This window comes from Podarcis raffonei, chromosome 16 (genome assembly GCF_027172205.1).
Source record: "Podarcis raffonei isolate rPodRaf1 chromosome 16, rPodRaf1.pri, whole genome shotgun sequence".
NCBI classification, from domain to species: Eukaryota; Metazoa; Chordata; class Lepidosauria; order Squamata; family Lacertidae; genus Podarcis; species Podarcis raffonei.
Genome location: NC_070617.1, coordinates 10897392 through 10916719, shown reverse-complemented (window position 1 = coordinate 10916719; position 19328 = coordinate 10897392). Strand labels below are relative to the sequence as shown.

The window sequence follows — 19328 nt, the reverse complement described above, 5'->3', positions numbered from 1 at the left end:
ACGCTGTCATATTCCTCCTGGTAATTATTAGTGATGGAGACAGGTGCACCTCAGTAGGGAAGGCATTGCACAAATGGGGAGCCATCACTGAAAAGGCCCTGTCACAGGTCAGTGCCAACTGGGCAGCCCCGAATGGCAGCAAGGCCTCCCCTGTTGTATCGTATCGTAAAACCTTTATTGGCATCACATACAACATCCAAAACAAATCAATACAGAATTACCACTTCCCCAGTGGCACAAAACATTTACTAAAAGAAAGGAGGCAGAGCAGTCTATCGTCATATCTCTTGGTCTCCAGGGAGATCAGACGTCTGCAGTGTATTTCGACGACTAAAAACCAAATAGAGATATTTAGCCACTAACTTGGGGCTTCACCTGTCGATCGTAGAGTTCGAGATGGAAGGTGCTGTTGATCATCAGGTGTTGAAGGCCTAGGAGTCCTTCTGCAGGGGGGAGAGTTGAAATCCTGATGTGTTTAATAGTTTTCATAGTTATGCGCTGATGTCTCCTGTTTGTTTCTTCTCTCACACACACACAGATAGCCAAGCACATTGGGATGTAAGAAGTAGTACCATATTTTTTGCTCTATAAGACTCAGTTTTTCCCTCCTAAAAAGTAAGGGGAAATGTGTGTGCGTCTTATGGAGCGAATGCAGGCTGCACAGCTATCCCAGAAGCCAGAAAAGCAAGAGGGATTGCTGCTTTCACTGCACAGCGATCCATCCTGCTGTTCTGGCTTCTGAGATTCAGAATATTTTTTTTCTTGTTTTCCTCCTCCAAAAACTAGGTGCGTCTTGTGGTCTGGTGCGTCTTATAGAGCGAAGAATGTGGTATTTTTTGGAGTCAGACCATTGCTTCTACTGACCATTGCTTCTACTGATAGTATCTATCCAGGGTTTCAGTAAGGGATTTCTCCCTGCCTTACCTGGAAGATGGAAACCAGGACCTTCTGCATGCAGAGCAGATGGCCTGCCCACTGGGGTACAGTCCTTCATGTGCTCTGAGCACAAATGCTCACTCTTTTAAGCGGGCAGGTCCCATCCTGCCGCGCCCCCAAGTAGAAGAGGAACTTTGGGCGTGGTCTTTTTTGAAAAATTGCTTGTTTTGCAAACGTACACAAGTTGACCAAGGTGAAAGAGTACAGAAGCAAGCACACAGGCTGTACCAGTTTGAGAGTCGTGTATTATTCCCCAAGCCTGCCTGAGTCTTAGGGCCTGTCCCTACCTAACGTGGATTGTGAACCACTCCTGCAAAAACCCAGAGATTCCCTGTATCCTGAAAAATCCGAACAGCAAAGCCACATCCTTTGCAAAGGGAAATCTCTGGACTTGAAGAGGAGAAAAGTCTAGGGCAGCAGTAGTTGGAGGAAAACACTGTAAGAATGAGGGGGAATTAAGGGAGGCCAGCTTTGCGAACAGCAAATTACTTAAACCTGTGGTTCTCAAAGGGTTTGGTGTGCCACACTGGTGTGGCAGGAGAGGTGGTGGGAAGGTTCAAGGACAAGCAAAGAAACATTTCAACATAGCATGGTACCAAGATAATTGTTTTTATTTGCAGGAAATGGATAGATATCTTTTCAAAATGAGAGTAGGAGCATCAAGTTAAACTGCAAGCTCACACCTCTTACTGAGTTTGTATACAGTGGTGCCCCGCAAGATGAATGCCTCGCAAGACAGAAAACCCGCTAGACGAAAGGGTTTTCCGTTTTTGAGTTGCTTCGCAAGACGAATTTCCCTATGGGCTTGCTTCGCAAGACGAACATGTCTTGCGAGTCTTGCCATTTCCCCCCCGCTTCCCCCCCCTTTTCTAAGCCGCTAAGCCGCTAATAGCCTTTTAGCAGCTCAGCCGCTAAGCCTTTAATAGCCGCTAAACCGCTAATAGCGCTAATCTGCTAAGCCGCTAATGGGGTTGCTTCGCAAGACGAAAAAACCGCTAGACGAAGAGAATCGCGGAACGGATTCTTTTCGTCTTGCGAGGCACCACTGTACATACTTAACGTACACATGTAAGAGGCTTGTTTATAATTATATTTTGGGAGTGATCCTTATGTAGCTGCATTGTTTCATACTTTCTGGCTGTCCCACGATCCTATTACAGTGGTACCTCGGGTTACATACACTTCAGGTTACAGACTCCGCTAACCCAGAAATAGTACCTCGGGTTAAGAACTTTGCTTCAAGATGAGAACAGAAATCGTGCTCTGGCGGCGCGACGGTGGCAAGAGGCCTCATTAGCTAAAGTGGTGCTTCAGGTTAAGAACAGTTTCAGGTTAAGAACAGACCTCTAGAATGAATTAAGTACTTAACCCGAGGTACCACTGTATAAAGGTAGTTTGTGTTCTACCGTATGTTCTAAATCAAGCACTGCTAGTTGCTGTTTCTTTTTGTTTCCCAACGTATTTGCTACCAATAAAAAATTCAGTGTGGCACAAGCTAATTCTTATTCTGAAAGTGTGGCCCAGAGGGGGGGGGGAGCTTAAGAATCACTGGCTTAAACCATTCCTCCATAAAACCTTTATTTGCAACTCCAAGCAAAACTACGGTAGCACATTCCATGTGAGGTCAAAGGGAAAGATGCCAAAGATTTGGATTTCGGTTGTTGTTGTCTACCTTTTGATGGGGAGGGAGTTGTTTGCCTGACAGGTTTCCTCCACAGACCAGGTCTACTGAGTTTCTTAAGGACCTCTTTACACGTCGTGGACTCCCGGCTTCCTTTTCTGCTGACACTGTTTTTCCCCTTGTCTACTTCCACATCTGCCCCTATTAGTCAACCTGACATGTTGGAGGTTAATGTCCAGCGATAAGATTAGAGCCAAACTCTGTCCTTCACCTCCCAGCCATTAAACCCTGGCCAGCCTCATGTGAGCTGACAAGACCTTTTATGCTGCCAATTCTCGTTGTAGACTGAAATCGACAGGAGCCTGGCTAAAGAAATTTTAAAGACTGAATCTTCCTTTTGGACACAATTTGAATGAGTTTTTGGTTTGTGGCTTTTGTAGTAGATCTTGTACCTTGTTCTCTCAATTTTTGGATTATTAATATAAGATTTAGAACGTAGAATGGTTTGGTAGTGTTTTGTGTGCTGCTTATATGCTGCCTACTTCGTATCAGTCTCCAAATGTGGGCAGCCAATGGTCACATCCACAGGATGCATTTACAGTGGTACCTCAGGTTAAGAACTTAATTCGTTCTGGAGGTCTGTTCTTAACCTGAAACTGTTCTTAACCTGAGGTACCACTTTAGCCAATGGGGCCTCCTGCTGCCGCCGCACCACCAGAACACAATTTCTGTTCTCATCCTGAAGCAAAGTTCTTAACCTGAAGCAATATTTCTGGGTTAGCGGGGTCTGTAACCTGAAGCGTATGTAACCTGAGGTACCACTGTATAACATTCTTATGCCACTTTAGCAGTCACGCCATCCTGCAAAGAATCATGGGAACTGTAGGTTTGTTACAGAGCGACAGTTCCCAGGGAACTCTGGGAATGGTAGCTAGCTCTGAGAGGGGACTAGGGGTCTCCTCACAACTCGTAGCCCCCTTCACAAACTCCCAGGATTCTTTGGGGGAAGCCATGACTGTTAAAAGTGGCATCATAGTGCCTTAAATGTTGGTGCAGAATGCACCAATTATGTTTGCAGGTGAAGGGGCAAAAAACTTCCCCCTGTTGCCACTTTATTTTAAAATGCACAAGAGCAGGCTAGGCCCCTTTCCCTCCCCATCAGTTGGCAACTGATGAAGGAGGAAGATTCTAACACCAGAGGTGCACACACAGCATTTAAACGAAGAATTGTTTAGCAGAGCTTGCTCCAGTTCAGCTGCAGGAGATGCTAGGGTTGCCACCTTCCCACCTCCAGCAAAGCTCCCATGCCTTTAACAGCAGTCACAGTAGGCAAATTCAGCAAGATAAAACTTTTCCTGGCATGGAAATGAATGGGGGGAGTTGAGGGGAAAGATGCAGAATTTGTTTCTTTTTATTGTCAGGACCATTTATTTATTTTTAAGTCGTTAACCTTAGGAAAGTTATTAAAGCATCATTTTTATCTGTCATGTGACAAACTTGCTATGTACACAAAATACTTTGTTCAGTTTTGGTCGCCCCAGCTCAGTTGTTCTTATAAAAGGTTCAGAAAAGCACAGCCAAAATGTTCAGGGGGGTGGAGCCGCCACTCTGTGAGGAATGATGACAACATTTGGGTTTGGGGGGTGGTTTAGCTTAGAAAAGATGTATAACATTACTGTATTGAGGGGGAATCAAAGTGAGGCCAGGCTCCTTCTGCATTTTACATTTAAAGCCGTATTGTATTACTTTAAACAAGCATGGCTTCCCCCCCCCAACCAAGGAATGCTGGGAACTGTCTGCAGTTTGCTAAGGATGCTGGGAGTTTTTCAGAGACCCCTGCTCCTTTCACAGAGCTACTGTTTCAGAGTGGTTTAATAATCAACCCCTCTTCAGGAGAAACTCTGGGAACTGTAGCGTTGTGAAGGGAACTCCTAATAACTCTCTGTGTATTTTGCAATCTACAGTTCCCAGGATTCTTTGGGGGGGGGGAGACGTGACTGTTTAAATACTCCTTGAATACTCCTTTAAATGTTTGGTGCATGTGGGGCCTGAGTAGTTTTTCTCCTTCTTGTGTAGTACTAGAACTCAGAATCATGCAATGGAGCTGAAAGTTGGAAGATTAAGGAGTGGACAGACAAAATGAAGCATCTACCGTATTTGTTGCTCCATAAGATGCACCAGACCATAAGGCGCACAGCTTCTGACTTCTGGCTTCTGGGATAGCTGCGTAGCCTGTATTCGCTCCATAAGATGCACACACATTTCCCCTTACTTTTTGGAAGGGAAAAAGTGAATCTTATAGAGCAAAAAATACAGTAGTTAAAACTCTTGTGATTCCCCGACTGTACAAGGGGGTTAGAAAAATTAATGGATGTTTATGGCTATTAGATAGTAACGTTTCTGAATACCAATCGTTCAGCTTTTGGCCTGATCCACTGCAGCTGGGCTCTTCCTCTGTTCTTATTATCCCTACACAACGTCCTTGTAAGGTCGGCCAGGATCATGAAAAAGGAGGAAGCCAAAACTGCAAACGTTACTCTAGATGTGACTGCACCAAAGGTTTATATGAGGGCGCTTGCCTCAAGCCAGGGCTTGCATTCTGCATTAACTCTGATATGGCCACGATTCCCTTGCCCATACTAAATGTTATCACTGAAGTAAGTGTGGGCCTCTGTGTGTACTTAACCCTTAGACCCCGAAGCTGTTGACATGGGAATTGCCTTAGTTAGCAGTTGCAGAAATCGCACATTGCACTTCCAAGAGGGACAGTTGATGTGGTGGCAGGTTGAAGGGGAGGAGGAGGGACAGGACAGGACGCAAGCACCAATCACCAGGGAGAATAGATCGGGTGAAACAGACTGGTCTTTTGATGCCCTATATAAGAGCCTACAACTTCAAACTAACAATCACTTCTATGTTGACTGGCTCCTTGTAATTGATCTTTTGGGTAAGAATGAATTGACTTTATTTTATTTAAGAAGAAAGGGTTTGGGGTGGGGTGGAGCAATGGAATTGTCACTTTACCCCCCGGCAGAAATATTGAAACTTTACCAGCTATGTGACACAGGCACACCGGTGGAGCTTCTGTTAATAGAGCTTGACTTTTTGTATGGATTACAACAGAATTCAAGTGAATCCACAAGCCCTGCTCTTGAAACCTTGGTGTGGGGGGGGGCACTTGTTCTTTCAGTGGGCGGGTGAAAAACACACTCTCCTGGGTGTTCATATGGGTCTGAGGTGTGGCAGTTGTGCAACGGATGTCAAAGCACAGAATTAAGCCCCGCTGTGGTGCTGGGGGTAACTGCCCCAGTTTAATTTTAGCCTGTTCTCAAGAGGGGAAGAAGGTGTCAAGGGTTGAGCAGTAGAAGGATGGGAAAGTAGAAAATCTAAAAGGAAGCTGGTGACAAATGTGAAACGGAGGGGTTGTCCCTGACAATACTGTAGTTGTTGTTTGGCTACTCCTAGGCTGCAACAAAGGGTTGCAGCGTGAAGTGCTCTGATTTGGGATAAACCGGTTCCGTTCCGTTCCCAACAGTCAGTCTGCATTCTCAGTCCTCAACTGCTGCTACTGGTGTTTCCTGTAGACTCCCCCCCCCCCCGCACAATGTTTTCTTTATTTCTGCAAACCTTGGGGGCTCCCCCGGCCTCCTGATATTACCCCCTCGTGCTAGGGTTGCCATACGTCCTGAATTTCCTGGACATAGATGGGATTTGGCAATCAGAAACAATGTCCGGGCGAAAATCGCTTAAATGTCCAGGAAAATCCAGACATATGACAACCCGTGTTGGAAATGTAGATTTTGGCGAATTTCCTTTTAAAAAAAAGCTTTAAAAAACTCTACACTGGTCCCAACTTGGCTGCGTAAGCACCTGAACTAAGGGAAGTGAAATTACTATTGTTTGATATTCAACACCACCAATGTACATTTTAATTTTTCATTTAGAAAGATTCTGTGCCACCTTTCTGAGTTTGGGATTTCTAAATTACTTTTATTATGTCTGGGTGGTAGATGTAGACAGGTACAGCTTCTCTCCTCCCTTTGTCCCCCCTCCAACACCTTTAGCTGTTCAGCCTCCTCTCTAACACAGGCACTGCAGCCTTCAAGAATGGCTGCTCTCTATTGACAAAAAGGAGGGATACAATAGTTTCTAGTCCTCATGAAAAGTTTTGGTTTTTTTAAAGCGTGCCATGCAGTTGGGCAGAAAACGTGAAGTAGTTTTTTGGGAGGAGGGGGGAATTGTTCACAAAGTTCACATATTTACTATATTCTTTGTTTTTAAAACAGTAAAGTATTTAACAAGCAAGCAAAAAAAAAAAAAAACCTGCCTCACGAAAAGCCTGAGAATTCACTTGGCCAACTAAGTCTATACCAGGGTTTTCCAAATTTGGGTCTCCAACTGCTTTTGGACGACAACTCCTATCATCCCTAGCTAGCAGGACCCAGTGGTCAGGGATGATGGGAATTGTAGTCCAAAAACAGCTGGAGACCCAAGTTTGGAAAACCCTGCACTATACCTTTACAGCAATGCTTCTATCAAACTATATGATATGGTGGGCCATCATTTTCCCCCAGCCTCACTGTGCCAGGGACTGGCACCATATTTGGTCTCTGAAGCTCCCTACCCAACCTGAGCTGTGGGAGGGTTTACGTGGCCTTTGAGCTCATAGCTTGTGGACTGCCAATGGTTTGTGGGCCATCGCTTTGCGTACTACTGCTTTCCAGCACATTCTTTCCTCCCAGAGAATTCTGGGCACTGTAGTTGACCCCTCAGGGAGCTTCAGTTCCCAGTAACTCTTAACGAACTACAATTCCCAGGATTCTTTGAGGAGAGCCACGTGTCAAATGTACACTGTGGGGGTAGCCTGCGTACACACAATGCCCTCAAATCACATCTTCTCTCTCAAGGAATTCTGGGCACAGGACTTCACCCCTCACAGAATTCCCAGTAATTCCTTTAACAAACTACAGTGCCCAGAATTATTTTTTGTGGGGGGGGAATGTGCTTTGAATGTGCTTTAAAGGTATAGTGTGTACGAATCAAGCCGTAGAGTGTGCGGGCTTGGTCTTGCTTCCTCACCTCTTTTCTCACAACCTCTCCCCGTCCTCCCTTTCCCCCCAGAAAGTAAAGGAGTGCTCCAAGCGTGCCAAAATGAAGGTGTTCGCTCTCGCAATCCTCTTGGTCAGCGTCTGCTGCATGGAAGGTACTCTGGGGCAAGGGGGCTGGCAGCGTTCTTCATTGCAAACCGTGAGGGAATCAAAGAGTGCTTCCAGGTGGAACTTAATTTGCAAACATAATAATAATAATAAAATAATAATAAAATAATAATAATTTATTATTTATACCCCGCCCATCTGGCTGAGTTTCCCCAGCCACTCTGGGCGGCTTCCTATCGAGTGTTAAAAACAATACAGCATTAAATATTAAAAACTTCCCTAAACAGGGCTGCCTTCAGATGTCTTTTAAAGATAAGATAGCTGCTTATTTCCTTCACATCTGAAGGGAGGGTGTTCCACAGGGCGGGCGCCACTACCGAGAAGGCCCTCTGTCTGGTTCCCTGTAACCTCACTTCTCGCAATGAGGGAACAGCCAGAAGGCCCTCGGCGCTGGACCTCAGTGTCCGGGCTAAACGATGGGGATGGAGACGCTCCCTCAGGTCATTGGCAACCGTTGAGGGTGGGTGTTTGTTTTCCACTTATTCAATTTTCTCCGGTATTGTTCCATCTGGACTGAACTTCGAATGACACAGTGTGGACACAGGAGAGAGGATACTGCATGTGTGAGGAGCAGAGCTGAAGCTCTCTAGGTAGAGCATTTTCCTTGCATGCAGAAGGTCCCTGGTTCAGTCCCCAAGGACATCTCCGAGAGCCCAGGGAGTGGTGGTGGGATGACAATGAGTGGTGAGAGGGAGGAGAGGGAGAAGACTGGGAAGAGGAGGTGCTGGGAACTGAAGGGGTAACAGGGCTTAGTGAGCTGGGAGAGTCTGTGGCAGACAGAAGTCCAGAATCAGAGGCAGAAGCAGGAGAGGTGGAGGAGAGAGGCCAAGATGAATCGGGCTGTTGAAGAGTCATGGGGAACTCCCCGTCTTGCTGCAACAAGCTCTGGTCTCCTAGAACCAGAAGCGGCATAAAGTGGAAGGAGCAAAGACAGACTGCGTGCCGGCTCAGTCTCTGATTGCTTGGAGGGGGAAAACCCTGGTGGGGAGAAGACCTAGATGATTGTGGGGAGGCAGGAACCTTTAGTTTCAGCAATTGATTCATGGGGGGCGAAACACCTGGAGGTAGGTTCCTATGTTCCTTAGGCCTGTTACTCAGCCAAGTCTTTGCAGATCCTGTTCTTGCTAATAAAGCTTTAACTCCAACATGCACTGTGTGATTTACTGCTGGCTCGCTCCTGTCATTCAGGTAGGTCTGGGAGGAACCCCTGGAGTGTCACTGACAGTCAGTGAAGATGATACTGAGCTTGTTAGTCTGATTCAGTATGAGGCAGCTCCCTTTGAACTAAGAGGGTGTACTGGTTAATGGCTTTTTCCCTTTGTACTGTCGAGTGACCCCCTATTTATGAGTCTCCCCGTGTCCTTGCAGGGACTGTGGTCAGACGGCAGGCGGAACAGGCTCCAGCCCCGGCTTCTGATGTCGTGCAGCAAGTGCAGAGCTACCTTAATAGCTTATCTGACTACTTCAAAAAGGAACTCGTGCCACAAGAGAAGATAGAGGAATTCAAGGCCCAGACAATGTAAGAGCTTCTTCCCCCACTCACATCTTTCTTTCTTTTTAAATGTATTTTTATTAAAAGCCCAACAATTCAGAAAGACAGACAGAACGAAAGGCGATTGAGCATGGTCAGGTAAGGAGATGAAGCATTAAAAACATAACTTGTACAAAAGAGGCAATATTTCGATTCAAGGCAAAAACAGCAGATCAAATACACATATAAATGAAACAGTGCCAGATCCAATCACATTTCAACTGAAATGGGGTGAGGACCCTTTTTATACAAACCTAAAAAAAACTCTGGATCAGGTAACCTTCTCCTCCACTGCCCAATAAAGGCACCAAATTCTACACATGGAACCTGGTTACTTTTACCAAGGCCTGATGGTTATTGGCTGGTGGTGAATAAGAGACTGGCTTTTTCCCTGCTAGCACCAGTGTTGTGGAATGCAATCTCCCTGCTGATATATGAGATGCTCCATCTGCATTGGCATGCTGCCGGCTTTCGAAGATACTTATTTATACAGGCATTCCCTTATTCTCTCAGCCCGAGCCTCTTGTTTTAATTGCAGTTTCATTTTAATGGGATTGTTTCATTGCACATGTTAATTACGGTCATTTATATATTAATGTTTCAGCTGGATTGTTTTACCATGCATTTAAATTACACTGAATTTTAAACAATTAGTCTGTATTTTAACAATACACACAGGTCCCGCTATCAGAATGCTCCTTATCTACAAATTCCAAACATAAAGAATTATGCCCAAAGAACAGCTGAATCAGATATGGGAACATCTGGAGTTTGCCCACTTCCTTACTTGTTTGTGCTTTGCTGGTCAGTAGCAGCCATTTTCGGGCAGAAAGCATGGAAAAGGGGAACAGGCAGAGAGAAGGGAGAAATCAGTTTTTCCTTTGTCTCTCTTTTGCTGGTTGGCTGCGGCCATTTCAGGATGAAACCATGGAGTGAGAGAGAAGACAGATTGGACAAATCACGGATCAGAAATGTTCCCATGGGAAATAATGGAAATTGTCGTTATGCAAACTCTTGCCTAATGAACGATTTCCTGAGGAACGCATTGCATTCTGAAAACTGCATGTACTGTACTGTGCAGTTGGTTCTTACGTTTTGTAAACTGCTTAGAAGCAATCTGGGCATATATATGTAATTAATTAACTCATAATCGGCAGTATGGCTAGGAATGTAACCGCTATGCACTGGGGCAGTCTATCCAAAGAACAGCTACTGAGGACTACCAGAAAAAGGGGGGAGCCATTTGCCTTCATGCTCTGCTTGTTGGCTTCCCAAAAGTGTCTGTCATATCACTGTTGGAAATGGATAGGATTAGAGCAGGCATCCCCAAATTCAGCCCTCCAGATGTTTTGGGACTACAACTCCCACCATCCCTGACCACTGATCCTGTTAGCTAAGGGTGATGGGAGTTGTAGTCCCAAAACATCTGGAGGGCCGAGTATGGGGATGCTTGGATTAGAGGGAAGCCCTTGGCCTGATCCATTTGCTGATTCTTTTATTGGTCCGTTTATTCATTCTGACAGGGCTTACGTGCAGCGGGCACAAGAGCATGTGACTCCTATGGCTGAACAACTCAGGGACCAGGCTACCGAGTTCTTCTCCAGCCTTTTGAGTACCATCCAGAAAAAGACCAAGTAAAGTAGTGGAAGCTGCGTTCAGAGAGGCTCCGTCCTCATCATCTGCTGAAAAGGAAACTAGGGAAAATCTAGCATCTTCTTGTAATCCAAAGACTGGCTGGATCTCCCTCTGGTTGTAATAAAGGCGCCTTATTATCTAAGTGTGTGCATGTGTCTGGCTTTTGATACAGGCAGAGTATCCAAGATATTGCATGTCCACTCCACTTAAAATGGCCAGCAATGGGGTGGGTGCCAAATGGGGACCCCGAAGCCCCCTCCATGTTCATCTTTTTCTTGTATACCATGCACAGTTCCCTGCCCCACTGGTACGTCATCCCAGTTTGCTGTTCCTCAAACTGCTGTAATGAGCTTCAACTATTTAAACAACAACAACACTTGATTAAAAACCACACTGTAAATTTAAAGTACTGTACTTTTCTGTGTATAATACTAGGGGTTTTTTTTTAACTTTAAAATAAGGTTAGAAATCTGGGGGCGTCATACATGGATAGTGCATATGCCCATTTTCTAAATCTGGGGTCCCCAAAAGTAGGGGGCGTCTTATACACGGAAAAATACAGTATATTTAACACACATCCCAAGGTAGACTGGCACTGTACACTGAAGGTTCTATTCTGCACAATGCTACAAGAGCCCCCCCCCCCGCCAAACAGAGGAAAGGGCTGTTTCCTTCAGCTTCCTCTTTCCCACAGTGGTCAGGTAGGTGCCTCTGGAAAGCCTGCAAGCAGGACTTGAAGACAACTGCCTACTGGCGGAGGAACAGGGGTGCGGAGGGAGCAGACCGTCCCTGGCACCACTATTCCAGTAGGGTGCCATCGCAGTGCCCCCCCCGACATGCGCTGCGCCCCTCCCGGCGCGCCACACCCCCAGAACGTGTGCCACGCCATCCCGCCTGCTCTCCGCCCCCGGTAGCAGAACATGCAGCTTCGCCACTGCAACTGCCCTCTGCCGATATTGTTCACTAAGGTAGAGTTTGCTCTGATCCAGCAAACGCTCCGTTTGTTTAATATAAAACACACTCTATTTAAATTGGAAGCACCCAGTGTGATTTACAAACTGGGAATTAAACAACATCTTTAAAATACACTGCTGGGAGGGAGAGCTCAGTTAGTAGAGCATAAGACTCTTAATCTCAGAATCGTTAGGGTTGCTGTATTTCAGAAAGTGAATATCCGGTCACAAAAGTGGGGGTGGGGGTGTCAAAGTTGTTAAGCTTTTTTTTTGGCAAAAAATAAAAAACAAAAATCAGAAGTGAAACCCACTTACAACATGGATTGCCATATGTCCAGGTTTTCATGGACATTTACAATGGACGTTGAAAATAATGCCAGGATGCCGTTTTGGAAGCCAAATCCCGGCGATGTCTGGGATTTTTTGGACGTATGGCAGCCCTAAGAGTCATTAATTTGAGCCCCACATTGTGCAGAAGATTCCTGCATTGCAGGGGGTTGAACTAAATGACCCTCATGATCCTTCCAAGTCTATAATTCTCTATGTATTTTCCTGCACAGCAGAGGTTTTCAACTTTTTTGAGTCCACGGCTTCCTTGGCCAATTACATTTTTTCTGTGGCACCCCTGTGAGGCTGGCAGCCTCTCGCTTTTTTTCCGAACACACCCCCTTGTGGAGTGTTCCCTCAGCCTCCTCTCCTCTCCCCTCTCCTTGGGAGTCCTCTTTTGCTGCCCTCCCCAGTCTTTGAGCTGCCCCCTGCCCCAAAGAGATGTGCCTCCTCACACTGTCCAGTCCCAACAACAAGGGCTGGAGGACTAGCTGGCTGGGCTCCCTTGCCTGCTTGCTCGCTTACTCCAAGGCTGCCTCAGCTTCTGGCAAATAGCACCCCCTGGCCAGCCCCAGAGTCACCATTCGCCTAAGGAGCTTGTAGCCAGGGCTGCTGCAACAAACAGCTGTGCAAGCCTTTGGGAGGCAGAGACACAAGAAGGAATCAGAGGAGAGAGGGAAGGAAAGAGGGACAGAGGCCAGTGTTGCCCGCAGCACCCCTGACCATCATTTAAGGCACCCTAGTTGAAAACCACTGCTATACATGCAGCAGGAACAACCCCCCCCCAATCATTCAGTTTGTACAAACTTCACACACACTCACACGCTACATACGCTACACTTCTGTTATAAATTCATAGAAAATCAACCATACATCGGATTTGCACTGTTCCACTTTTATTTTACTCCATGAAGGAAGGACTACAAAATGGGGAAGGTTTGATACAGGGCACCCATAATCCCTTCAGCATACCAGCACAACCACAGGAGCCCTGCCCAGTTGCTATGCCAACCCTGATGGTCCTAGACAGAAGACCATCAAGATCACAAAGAACTTGCATATGGGAGTGGATTCAGCACAGACTGGAACAAAGGACAATGATCAGCCCTTCCCTCTGGGGGCAGGAAACTGCAAACTCCCCTCTGTCACCTGGAAAGTACCGTATTTTTCGTTCTATAACACGGACCCCAACCATAACACGCACGTAGTTTTTAGAGGAGGAAAATCCGTAGGCATGCCACCCATAGGCATTCCCTCCATAACACGCACAGACATTTCCCCTTACTTTTTAGGAGGAAAAAAGTGAGTGTTGCGGTGCAAAAAATACGGTACTCATGGGGAGGGGGAAAGGGGGAACCAGCCAGGTGACAGGACACTCAGGTTACCACCACAACTCCTCCCTCAACCCCTCCTTTCTGTGATGTATGCATGATGTTTCTGGGGGTGGGCTTGATCTACAGGATGGGAATTTCAAAAGTCTTTATAAGACTTTGCACACCATTTTTTCTGTGTCCTTCCTCTCTCCTGCAAGTGAGGGGAGCACCCTGTTGCAACAGTTCAATAAAGGCCAAGCCTACAGGCTGCTGTTTTGCTCCAAGTTATCCTGGTTGGTGTCTTTGTTTTTGTCCAAGGGAGCCCTCGGATTTTTCCGTTAACACCCGGAAATTGTACGCCGGCTCCCTCGGCCTATAAAGCGAGATGAACGCCGCAACCCCAGAGTTGGCCATGACTGGACCTAATGGTCAGGGGTCCCTTTACCTTTACATCAGATTTCAGAGAGCTTAGTTTTGGACTACAACTCCCATGAGCCCCAACCAGCACACGACGACTGGGGCTTGATGGGAATTGTAGTCCAAAAGATCTGGAGGGCATTAGGGTGAGGCTGGCTGCTCCAAGCGCATGCGGCGGAGAGGAATCCGTCCGCTCTCCCAGTCCTTTGATGTTGGGTAAAAGTGGAATCCAAGGAAACCACAGCGCCCTAATTAAGCCACACAAGAAACAACTTCCACCAACAGCCTACATGGAGCCTCTCTTTTCTCCCAGCTCTGTGATTCTTCCTTTCCCCCGCCCCGCTCTACACTCTATTTCCGCCCTCAACAATCATGTTGGGGAAAGCGCCACGCGATCCATTTCCGCCCAACTGCTCACGTGCTGGGCAAGGATGACAACAACGTCCGACGTTTCCTCGCCCTGCCCAACGGGAAGTCATTTCCGGTTGGCGTACCTCAACAAAGATGGCGGACGAGGCTACTCGCCGGGTAGTGGCCGAGCTGCCTCTGCTGAAGACGAACGCGGGTCCGCGGGACAAGGAGCTGTGGATTCAGCGGCTGAAGGAGGAATACCAGGCGCTCATTAAGGTACGTGGTCCTTCCCGGTGAGGAGAGGGAGCTATGTGCCGGGAGGCTGACGTGGCTCCGGTGCACTACGGTGGCTTCAGAGGGTCAAGTATAGGCAGGCGTTTTGGTGCTGCTGCAATAGGAGAAACTTGCGGGGCCTGAGGCTGCAGGACTGTTGCCACTTCCCTGGGAGTGAGCCCCATCGAAATCAGTGGGACTTGCTTCCGAGGAGACCAACCTCCACCCATTCCGACGCCTGCCAGTTGTTTCAGACTACGGCTCCCACCGTGCAGGGCCTTTGGCTGTTTCCTGGGGCTGATGGGAGTTGTAGTGCGAAACGTCCTGGACTGAGGGTCCCCGGCCAGATGGTTGTACAGTGGTACCTCAGGTTACATACGCTTCAGGTCACAGACTCCGCTAACCCAGAAATAGTGCTTCAGGTTAAGAACTTTGCTTCAGGATGAGAACAGAAATTGTGCTCCAGCGGCGAAACAGCAGCAGGAGGCCCCATTAGCTAAAGTGGTGCTTCAGGTTAAGAACACTTTCAGGTTAAGAACGGACCTCCGGAACGAATTAAGTACTTAACCCAAGGTACCACTGTACTGCGCTTCAGGAGGGTTTGTGCCCAGGAAAGCTGCCAACCTAAGTGCCATGTCCCGCACGCCGCTCTGTGCGGATGGCACTCCTGAGTAAACACACCTAGGACTTGTGTCTGAGTTCACCTTTCTTTTTCTCTCTCCCCCCCCCCCACGCCCCAATTGTTTTCTGGAAGCTTACTGAGATGAGATCTTTCGGGTGGGGGGACGACGACTATATTTTTAACTGTAACTACTTTTGTAATATTTTAACAGTTTTACTTTTAAAATAATAATAATAAGTGGGTGTGTTTGCTGCCCTGGGCTCCTTTGGGAGGAAGGGTAGGATTTAAATTTAATAAATAAATAAATCCACCCTTCTAAAGAACCCTGGGATCTGTTGCTTACCGCTCACAGAGCTATGATTCACAGCACCCTTAACAAGCTACAGTTCCCAGGAATCTCTGTATGTGTGTGTGTGTGGGGGGGTATTTTAAATATACAGCTGCAGGAATAATCTGTAACCTGCCTCTGTCAGATTTTCAAAAAATGTTCATTACGGACATCATGCTATGGAGGTTACCTTGCTGACTATTTTATTTTATGGATTCTTTCTGTAGTATGTGGAAAACAACAAGAATGCTGATAACGATTGGTTCAGGCTAGAGTCCAACAAGGAAGGCACAAGGTGAGTACAAGGGAGACCCCAAAACTTTGTGGAGAATCCTGGGAACTGTAGTTTGTTTTGGGTGCTGGGAATTACAGCTCTGTGAGGTCTGCACCCTGAACAAACTACAGTTCCCGGGATTCTTCATGGTTAAAGTGGCACAATAGTGCTTTACATGTATTGTGAATACATTCTACAGCACTTGGAGAATGTTGAAGACACACATTTTTACCCTAGCTTTTAGTAATTGGGATGTATATTTTTATTTCTGTTTTAAACACTGTTTTAACTGCCGTAACCCACCCTGGGACCTTGAGTAGAAGGGTGGGGTGATAGTAGGAATAATAGTAATATTAATATTGATTATTATGTGGATGTGACTTTAGTGCGACAGGAGATGTAACCTTCTCTTATCTCTTTTTCTTTTCTTGCTAGGTGGTTTGGGAAATGCTGGTACATTCACAACCTCCTGAAGTATGAGTTTGCTGTTGAGTTTGATGTGAGTCCTTGCCCCGTGCCCTCCTTTGGGCTTCCTGGCCCTCCTGCCTTTCATTCCTCACTTTCCGTGTGAGAGCTGCTTCTTTTACTTTTATATATTTTATTTCAACAATTTGTATATCATTTAATCACAGTTGCCTGTAAGCGGTGAACAAGAAACCCAATACAATATGACTGAAAATGAGTTAAAACTATACAATCAGAGTTCAATTAAAAAGCCATCTGGAATGAAATAGTTTTCAGAAACCGTTGGACGGTCGGCTACCTGTGGATTTTGGTGAGGGCTAATTAGGCCAACCTATGCAGGATTTCTAAGTATTAAGCTCTGCTTAAACCCCATTTGCAGATTCCGGTAACATATCCATCGACTGCACCGGAAATCGCCATCCCAGAGCTGGATGGAAAAACAGCAAAAATGTACAGGTCAGATGCTCTCCTCCTCTATATTTTAGCCAGTTTGTATGGTGTGGTCTAGGGACGCGGGTGGCGCTGTGGGTAAAAGCTCAGCGACTAGGACTTGCCGATCGTATGGTTGGCGGTTCGAATCCCCACGGCGGGGTGCGCTCCCGTTGCTCGGTCCCAGCGCCTGCCAACCTAGCAGTTCGAAAGCACCCCCGGGTGCAAGTAGATAAATAGGGACCGCTTACTAGTGGGAAGGTAAACGGCGTTTCTGTGTGCTGTGCTGGCTCGCCAGAGCAGCTTCGTCACGCTGGCCACGTGACCCGGAAGTGTCTGCGGACAGCGCTGGCTCCCGGCCTCTAGAGTGAGATGAGCGCACAACCCTAGAGTCTCTCAAGACTGCCCGTATGGGCAGGGGTACCTTTACCTTTTTATGGTGTGGTCTAGATCACAATTTCCCCTTGTATCTGTCCCGTTAATGCCCCATCTTAATACCTCTGTGTGTCTTCTTGCAGGGGCGGTAAAATATGTCTGACGGACCACTTCAAACCTTTGTGGGCCAGGAACGTACCTAAATTTGGGCTGGCTCATCTCATGGCCTTGGGGGTGAGTTGTAGGTGTGTGAGAGAGAGTGCACACATGTGTTTGACTGGGCTGCTTGGGACATCATTTAGTAAGCCCCAAAGGGCTGCTCTTGTCAAATGAGTAAATTGCATTGGCAGCAAACCTTCCTGTTGAAAAACTGTGTCCTGCAAATAAGTATCAAAGGATGAAAACAACACGGAAGTCTTCCGGTTTCTTAAAGTTTAAGAAATGCATTGCATTGGTTTTTGTGGACTAGAGCCCGTGTCAGTTGTATCCATGATACATCAGGGGTGGGGAACTTATTCTGGTCTGTAGGCCAGATCTTTCATTCCCCAGCAGCTGGCAGGCTAGGATCAGAAAGTCATCCAGAAGCGAATGTGGCTCTCAGGCTGAAAAATGGGTTCCTCACCTCTATTGTAGGTAATACTGAGCCTAGATAGGCAACTTCATATGTTTGATGTGAACTGGAAAGCCTTGTACAGTGGTACCTCTGGTTAAGAACTTAATTCATTCTGGAGGTCTGTTCTTAACCTGAAACTGTTCTTAACCTGAGGTATCACTTTAGCTAATGGGGCCTCCCGCCTTCACCGCACGATTTCAGTTCTCATCCTGAAGCAAAGTTCTTAACCTGAGGTACTATTTCTGGGTTAGCAGAGTCTGTAACCTGAGGTACCACTGTAATTGGAAATATTGTTTAACAATCCTAAAAATGGAGGAGAGGGCTATTCTCTGTTAAGTACGGTATGTCACATGGCCAAGGAAGGGGAAAGGAAGCAGCCCTGGTGACCTCCTGACGGTCCTCTCTTTGTCTTGCAGCTGGGACCCTGGCTGGCTGTGGAGATCCCAGACTTGATATCGAAAGGCCAGATTGAGCACAAGGAGAAATGAGGCAGGCTGTGCGGCCTGCGGGTGGAGGCTAGGCCTCGGCTGTTCTCCTAGGCCTCAGCCATCAACAGCTGCAGACTCAAACATGTGCCAGTGACTTTGTTTTGTGCTTCTCTGTGTAACTTCTGAACCCCGGACTTCCGACTGATCCACAGAACATGACTCACTAATTAAAAAGAAATGAAAAGCAAGCCTTTCCTAAGAGTTGCTGTTTTGCTTGTCTCTTGAAAAGCCACCTGACCGCACTGTTGTGGCAAATCTTATTTATTTATTGAGAAAGATTTATACACCACTTCATCAGGAAAAAAACAACTTTAGATGGGTTACATAAAATGATAGGGTATATATATTTAAAAATAGCAATAAAAGCAGACCTAGGGTTGTAAGCAACTATGTTTTACTCAGAGTAGAACCAGTGAAATTAATAGAGCTAAGTGAATGTTGCCCACTAACTTTAATGGGTCTGCTCTGAGGAGGCACTGGATACAACCCTTTAAAAACGTAATAAAATTGAAACAGTTGAAAACCAAGAGGTGTTGAAGGCAAATGTCTGCATTGCTTAGCAGTATTGTACCTAGCACTGCTCATGCATTCTAAGAAACCAAAAAAATCAGTGCGGTTTTGAAATTGGTGGCAAATATTGGTGCAGTTTTGAAAGGTTCAGTCTGCGATCTTGATTCAAAATGGCATTTGATTGTATGCAGCCATAGAGAAAAACCTGATCCTTGATCTCCAGAACCATCAAGCAAAATTGGGTTACGATATCTTAAGAGGTATCCAAATGCATTACGATCTGACAAACTACTTTCCAAATACATAGTATAGGTATGGTTTTGCAGGGAGCAGCATTCTATCTCTGCTACCTAGGAGGGATAGGTGTGTGTGCAGGAAGAGGAGAATAAGCTATGAGGAAAGACTAGCTCAGGGTAGAACATCTTCCATCTCTGTGTACTGCTGGGACAGACCTCAGCCTGAAACCCTGGGCAGACAATACTGAGCTAGATTGATGTTGGAAGATTCGAGCCATGGGATTTGCTCCCACAATATGTTGTGGTGGCTTTGAAAGAGGATTGGACAAATTCATTTTCATACCATAAATTAGGGTTGCCATATGGCTTTGGCTGTAATGTCTGGAAAAATCCGGACATATAGCAACCCATGTTG

The 19328-nt window shown here is 46.4% G+C and overlaps 2 protein-coding genes across 2 annotated transcripts; both read left to right on the top strand.

Moving 5' to 3' along the window:
* Positions 1 to 5379: 5379 nt before the first annotated feature.
* APOA2 (apolipoprotein A2) lies at positions 5380 to 11081 on the top strand. Its single transcript, XM_053369211.1, has 4 exons — positions 5380 to 5504; positions 7679 to 7760; positions 9142 to 9292; positions 10828 to 11081. Exons 2-4 carry the CDS (start codon positions 7709 to 7711, stop codon positions 10940 to 10942), a joined length of 318 nt encoding a protein of 105 aa, XP_053225186.1. The 5' UTR covers positions 5380 to 5504; positions 7679 to 7708; the 3' UTR covers positions 10943 to 11081.
* A 3331-nt stretch (positions 11082 to 14412) lies between these two features.
* On the top strand, positions 14413 to 18366 carry UFC1 (ubiquitin-fold modifier conjugating enzyme 1). The gene is made up of 6 exons (XM_053369147.1): positions 14413 to 14576; positions 15751 to 15818; positions 16233 to 16296; positions 16642 to 16718; positions 17210 to 17300; positions 18096 to 18366. The coding sequence occupies exons 1-6, from the start codon at positions 14454 to 14456 to the stop codon at positions 18165 to 18167; spliced, it is 495 nt and encodes a 164-aa protein (XP_053225122.1). The 5' UTR covers positions 14413 to 14453; the 3' UTR covers positions 18168 to 18366.
* The last annotated feature ends 962 nt before the right edge of the window (positions 18367 to 19328 follow it).

Coding starts and splice junctions, on each gene's coding strand:
- APOA2 (XM_053369211.1), top strand. CDS start 7,709: ATGAAGGTGTTCGCTCTCGCAATCCTCTTGGTCAGCGTCTGCTGCATG. Junction 7,761..9,141: donor CAGCGTCTGCTGCATGGAAG/GTACTCTGGGGC, acceptor GTGTCCTTGCAG/GGACTGTGGTCAGACGGCAG. Junction 9,293..10,827: donor GAATTCAAGGCCCAGACAAT/GTAAGAGCTTCT, acceptor TCATTCTGACAG/GGCTTACGTGCAGCGGGCAC.
- UFC1 (XM_053369147.1), top strand. CDS start 14,454: ATGGCGGACGAGGCTACTCGCCGGGTAGTGGCCGAGCTGCCTCTGCTG. Junction 16,719..17,209: donor AAAACAGCAAAAATGTACAG/GTCAGATGCTCT, acceptor GTCTTCTTGCAG/GGGCGGTAAAATATGTCTGA. Junction 17,301..18,095: donor CTCATCTCATGGCCTTGGGG/GTGAGTTGTAGG, acceptor TTTGTCTTGCAG/CTGGGACCCTGGCTGGCTGT.